Source organism: Schistocerca nitens, chromosome 8 (assembly GCF_023898315.1).
Source record: "Schistocerca nitens isolate TAMUIC-IGC-003100 chromosome 8, iqSchNite1.1, whole genome shotgun sequence".
Taxonomy (NCBI): domain Eukaryota; kingdom Metazoa; phylum Arthropoda; class Insecta; order Orthoptera; family Acrididae; genus Schistocerca; species Schistocerca nitens.
Window position 1 is genome coordinate 368,692,787 of NC_064621.1, and position 5,599 is coordinate 368,698,385.

The 5,599-nt window shown below is 52.3% G+C and overlaps 1 protein-coding gene across 1 annotated transcript; it reads left to right on the plus strand.

Annotated features, from left to right (window-relative positions):
* Positions 1 to 4,309: 4,309 nt before the first annotated feature.
* Positions 4,310 to 5,164, plus strand: LOC126199575 (uncharacterized). Its single transcript, XM_049936498.1, has one exon. The coding sequence runs from the start codon at positions 4,310 to 4,312 to the stop codon at positions 5,162 to 5,164; it is 855 nt and encodes a 284-aa protein (XP_049792455.1).
* Positions 5,165 to 5,599: the final 435 nt, after the last annotated feature.

Below are 5,599 nucleotides of genomic sequence, written 5' to 3' on the forward strand. Positions count from 1 at the left end.
CCGTGCACTATTCAGTGTCCCCTCGACGATCACCAGTGGTGTACGGCCGGTGTAGGAGATCGCTCCCCACACCATGATGCCGGGTGTTGGCCCTGTGTGCCTCGGTCGTATGCAGTCCTGATTGTGGCGCTCACCTGCACGGCGCCAAACACGCATACGACCATCATTGGCAACCAAGACAGAAGCGACTCTCATCGCTGAAGACGACACGTCTCCATTCGTCCCTGTCGCGACACCACTGGAGGCGGGCTGCACGATGTTGGGGCGTGAGCGGAAGACGGCCTAACGGTGTGCGGGACCGTAGCCCAGCTTCATGGAGACGGTTGCGAATGGTCCTCGCCGATACCCCAGGAGCAACAGTGTCCCTAATTTGCTGGGATGTGGCGGTGCGGTCCCCTACGGCACTGCGTAGGATCCTACGGTCTTGGCGTGCATCCGTGCGTCGCTGCGGTCCGGTCCCAGGTCGACGGGCACGTGCACCTTCCGCCGACCACTGGCGACAACATCGATGTACTGTGGAGACCTCACGCCCCACGTGTTGAGCAATTCGGCGGTACGTCCACCCGGCCTCCCGCATGCCCACTATACGCCCTCGCTCAAAGTCCGTCAACTGCACATACGGTTCACTTCCACGCTGTCGCGGCATGCTACCAGTGTTAAAGACTGCGATGGAGCTCCGTATGCCACGGCAAACTGGCTGACAATGACGGCGGCGGTGCACAAATGCTGCGCAGCTAGCGCAATTCGACGGCCAACACCGCGAGTCCTGGTGTGTCCGCTGTGCCGTGCGTGTGATCATTGCTTGTACAGCCCTCTCGCAGTGTCCGGAGCAAGTATGGTGGGTCTGACACACCGGTGTCAATGTGTTCTTTTTTCCATTTCCAGGAGTGTATTTTCGCTCACAATTCTAACGTCGTGTTTCGTGGCCCCGTGTGCTACATCAGTGCTTGTAGACAGTTTGAACACTCCGCCTCGAAACACCAACAAATCCAGCAACTTGACGCGGTCGTACGGGGTAGTCGCGCGGTCTTGGGCGCCTTGCCACAGTTCACGCGGCCTCCCCCGTTGGAGGTTCGAGTCCTTCCTCGAGAGGGAAACTCTGAATGACCAGATGTTGCCTTTCAGTCAACATCTACATGATAAATGTGTTATTGATGCCCCTGCTTTTCAAAACGACGACTGCAAAAGTGTGTGTGTGTTATCGTTAGCGTAAGTTAGATTAAGTGATGTGTAAGCGTAGGGACCGATGACCTCAGCAGTTTGGTCCCATAGGAACGTACGGCAAATTTCCAAATTTTCAGGTTGACGCACTCGATGGCCGTGGATGCGGCCATACACGATTTCCTCTTTTGGCCCCTCTGCCAATTTCTTACAATTACCCATGTTTCCGTACAACGTCCACTTGAAACATAGGCTGAGATGACGAAAGTCATATGATACCTTTAATATCGTGTCGGACATTCTTTTGCATGGCGTACTGCAGCAACTCGACGTGGCATAGACTCAACAAGTCGATGCAAGTTCTCCTTGCTGGATTATTGGCCATGCTGCCTCTAGAGCGCCTATAAATGCGAAAGTGTTAATGATGTAGAATTTTTTCCACAAACTGACCATTCGATTATGCCCCATATGTGTTTGATGTGATTCATGTCAGCTGATCGAAGTGGCCATATCATTCGTTCGAAATGTCCAGAACACTTTTCAAATTGGTGACTAGTGCATTTTCATCCATAAAATCTCCATCGATGTTTGGGAACATGGACTTCATGAATGGCTGCATATGATTCTAAGAAACCGAAAATAGCCATATCCAGTGAATGATCGGTTCCGTTGGATCAGACATCAAAGTCCATTCATTGCGAACACAGGTCACACCATTATGGAGCCACCATCAGCTTGCACAATGCCTTGTCATCTTCGCGGGGTCTGCACCACACTCGAACCCAACCATCATCTCTTACCAACTGAAATCGGAACTCATCTGACAAGGCCGTGGTTTTTCAGTCGTCTACGGTCCAAACAATACGGTCATGAGTTCAGGCGAGGCGCTGCAGGTGCTGTCGTGCTGCTAGCAAAGGCACTTCTGTCGGTCTTCTGCTGTCATAGCCCGATAACATCAAATTTTGCCGCACTGTCTAACGGATACATTTCTTGCTTGTCTATTACCACTGACAACTCTACACAAACGCCGCTGGTCTCCGTGGTTACAGTGTGGTTACTGCGTTGTCCGTGGTAAGAGGCAATGCCTGAAATTTGGTTCTATCGACACACTCTTGATAGTGTAGAACTCGGAATATTGAATTCTCTAATAATTTCAAAAATGGAATGTTCCATGCGTCTAAATCCAAGTACCATTCCACGTTCAAAGTTTTTGATTCCCATCGAGAGGCCGTAATAGCGTCAGAAACCTGTTCACATGAAACACCTGAGTATAAATGACAGTTCTGTCAATGCAGTGCCCTTTTATACCTTGTATATGCGACACAACCACCATCTGTATATGTGCATGCCGCTATCCCGTGACTTTGTAACCTCGGTGTGTATGTATGACGCTACTCAGTCACAAGCACTGTGAGTGCGGCTTTCTCAAAGTACGTGGGGTGAGCTACTGCTCACGAAAACCACTCATTGTATGTTGTACCGCCATACAGCGAGACCTTCAGAGATGGTGGTCCAGATTACCGTACGCACCGGTACCGCTAATACCCATCAGCACATCCTCTTGCATTGATTAACGCCTGTATTCGTCGTGGCATAGTATCCACAAATTCATCAAGGCAAATTCGATTCCCTGCTGGATTGGAGATTTTCTGCACTCACCGAAGTGGCGTCAAACCAAAAGACTTGCACCCGGCGGTCTACCCGACTTGAGGCCCTAGTCACACGACATTTACATGTATCAAGGCACTGTTGGTCCAGATCGTCCCACTCCTCAACCGCGATTTGGTGCACATCCCTCTGAGCGGTTGGTGGGTCACGTCGTCCATAAAAAGCCCCAGGCATGTTCGAAAGGGTTCATGTCTGGAGAACATGCTGGCCACTCTAGTCGAGCGATGTAGTTATTCCGAAGGAAGCCATTCACAGGATGTGCACGATGGGGGTGCGAATAGTCGTCCATGAGACGAATGCCTCGCCAATATGCTGCCGACATGGTTGCACTATCGGTCGGAGGATGGCATTTACGTATCGTACAGCCGCTACAGCGCCTTCCATGACCACCAGCGGCATACGTGGGCGCCGGCCAGTGTGGCCGAGCGCTTCTAGGCGCTTCAGTCTGGAACCGCGCGACCGCTACGGTCGCAGGTACGAATCCTACCTCGGGCATGGATGTGTGTGATGTCCCTAGGTCAGTTAGGTATAAGTAGTTGTAAGTTCTAGGGGACTGATAACCTCAGATGTTAAGTCCCATAGTGCTCAGAGCCATTTGAACCATAAGTGGGCCACCCCGAAACAGCAGGGGACCTCCACCTTGCTAAACTCGCTGGCCCGTGTGTGTAAGGCGTTCTGCCCGACCGGGTTGCCTCCAAACACGTCTCCGACGATTGCCTGGTTGAAGGCATATGCGACACTCATCGGTGAAGAGAACTTAATGCCAATCCTGAGTGGTCCATTCCGCATGTTGTTGGGCCCATCTGTACCGCGCTGCATGGTGTCGTGGTTGCAAAGATGGACCTCGCCATGGACGTTGGGAGTGAAGTTGTGCACGACCTGTGGCTGCACGAAAAGCTTTATTCAACATGATTGCGTTGCTGTTAGGGTTCCTCTGAGCCATAATCCGTAGGTAGCGGTCACCACTGCAGTAGTAGCCCTTGGGCGGCCTGAGCTAGGCATGTCATTGACAGTTCTTGACTCTCTGTATCTCCTCCATCTCCGAACAACATCGCTTTGGTCCACTCTGAGACGCTTGGACACTTCCCTTGTTGAGAGCCCTTCCTGGCACGAAGTAACGATGCGGAACCGATCGAACCGCGGTATTGACCGTCTAGGCATGGTTGAACTATAGACAACATGAGCCGTCACCTCCTTCCTGGTGAAATGATTGGAACTGATGGGCTGTCGGACCCCTCCGTCTAATATGCGCTGCTGTTGCATTTTTTTTTACATATTTAGGCAGGTTTAGTGACATCTCTGAACAGTCAAAGTGTCTGTGTCTTTGGTACAATATCCACAGTCAACGTTTGCTCAAGGAATTCTGGGAACCGGCGTGATACAAAAGTTTTTTTGATGTGTGTATTTTTGAGAAGATGCACAAGCGTGTGACTTCGGCGAATAATATGATATCTCACTCGCTTTGCAGGAGCGGAAGTAGATGGGGGATCAGATAAGGAGGCACGGTGCGGTGTCCGTGGAGGATGTTTTGCGGCACAACGTGACGCTCCTCAGGTTGAGCGGCGCGTGGCCGCCAGAGGAGTCGCGCGCAGGCAGGTGGTCCCGGCTCTACCCGCTGTACACGGCCAGCATCTTCCTCAGCCAGGGGCTCTGCATCGCCATGGGCCTGCTGCACGCCTACGAGTCGTGGGGCGACACCGACAGCATCATGCTCACGTTCGTCAACACGGCCACCCTGCTCGGCGGCGTCGTCAAACTGGCGCACTTCTGCGGCCACGTCGCAGACTACCGGCAGCTGGTCACCGACCTCCGCGACGTCGTCCGCTTGCAATGGCCGGACTGCGAGCGAGACTCGGAGCTCATGGCCACATTCAGCGGCTCCTACCGCGGCGCCCTGAGCCTCACGTTCGGCATGATAACGTACCTCCACTTTGTGGGGCCCATCTGGTACGTGATGCCCGTAGTCGCCTGGGCCATGGGAGCGGAGGGGCGGCATCTGCCCTTCATCGACTTGCGGGGCGCCGTGAAGGAAAATTACTCACTGTACCTCTTAATCTACCTGGTGCAGTGCCATTCCATTTTCTGCTGGTGCTTCATCAGCCCCAGCCTAGACATGTTCTTCGTTACGTGCATGATCCACGTGGCTGCTCAGCTCAGTATCCTCAACACGCGCCTCACCGACGTAGGAGGAAGTCAGGAAGCAGATGGTAAGGATGTAGTGGCGCTTCCCAGAACTAGGAGAAAGATTCACTTCTGTCAAGAGCACACTCCCAAGCCAAACGTCTTCGAAGAACTACGGAAATGTGTCAAGGATCATCAGCATATCTTGAGGTAGGCAACAACAGCTTTATTTAAATTCTGTGACACTTCAGGTACAGGAGCACTGACCTAAGGCAACGTAAGAAAAAAAAGGATGGGCCAAGTGTGAGTAGAACTCCCGCACTGAGGGTTCCATACAAACTTTATCGTCCGCTCCCGGTAGCTGAGTGGTCAACGCGACAGTGTCAATCTTAAGGGCCCGGGATCCATTGCCCGCTGGGTCGGCAATGGATCACTCAGGGACTGGGCGTTGTGTTGTCCTAATCATCATCATTTCATCCCATGGACGCGCAAGTCGCCGAAGTGGCGTCAGATCGAAAGACTTGCACCCGGTGAACGGTCTACCCGACGGGGCGCCCTAGTCACACGACAGTTTATTTTACAAATTTTATTATCTATATATCTAGTTCATCCATCCGGAAAATCGAAAATTTCGAGGAATTTTAGCTGT

Excerpts from the sequence above, each read along its gene's own strand:
- LOC126199575 (XM_049936498.1), top strand. The coding sequence starts at position 4,310 with ATGGGGGATCAGATAAGGAGGCACGGTGCGGTGTCCGTGGAGGATGTT.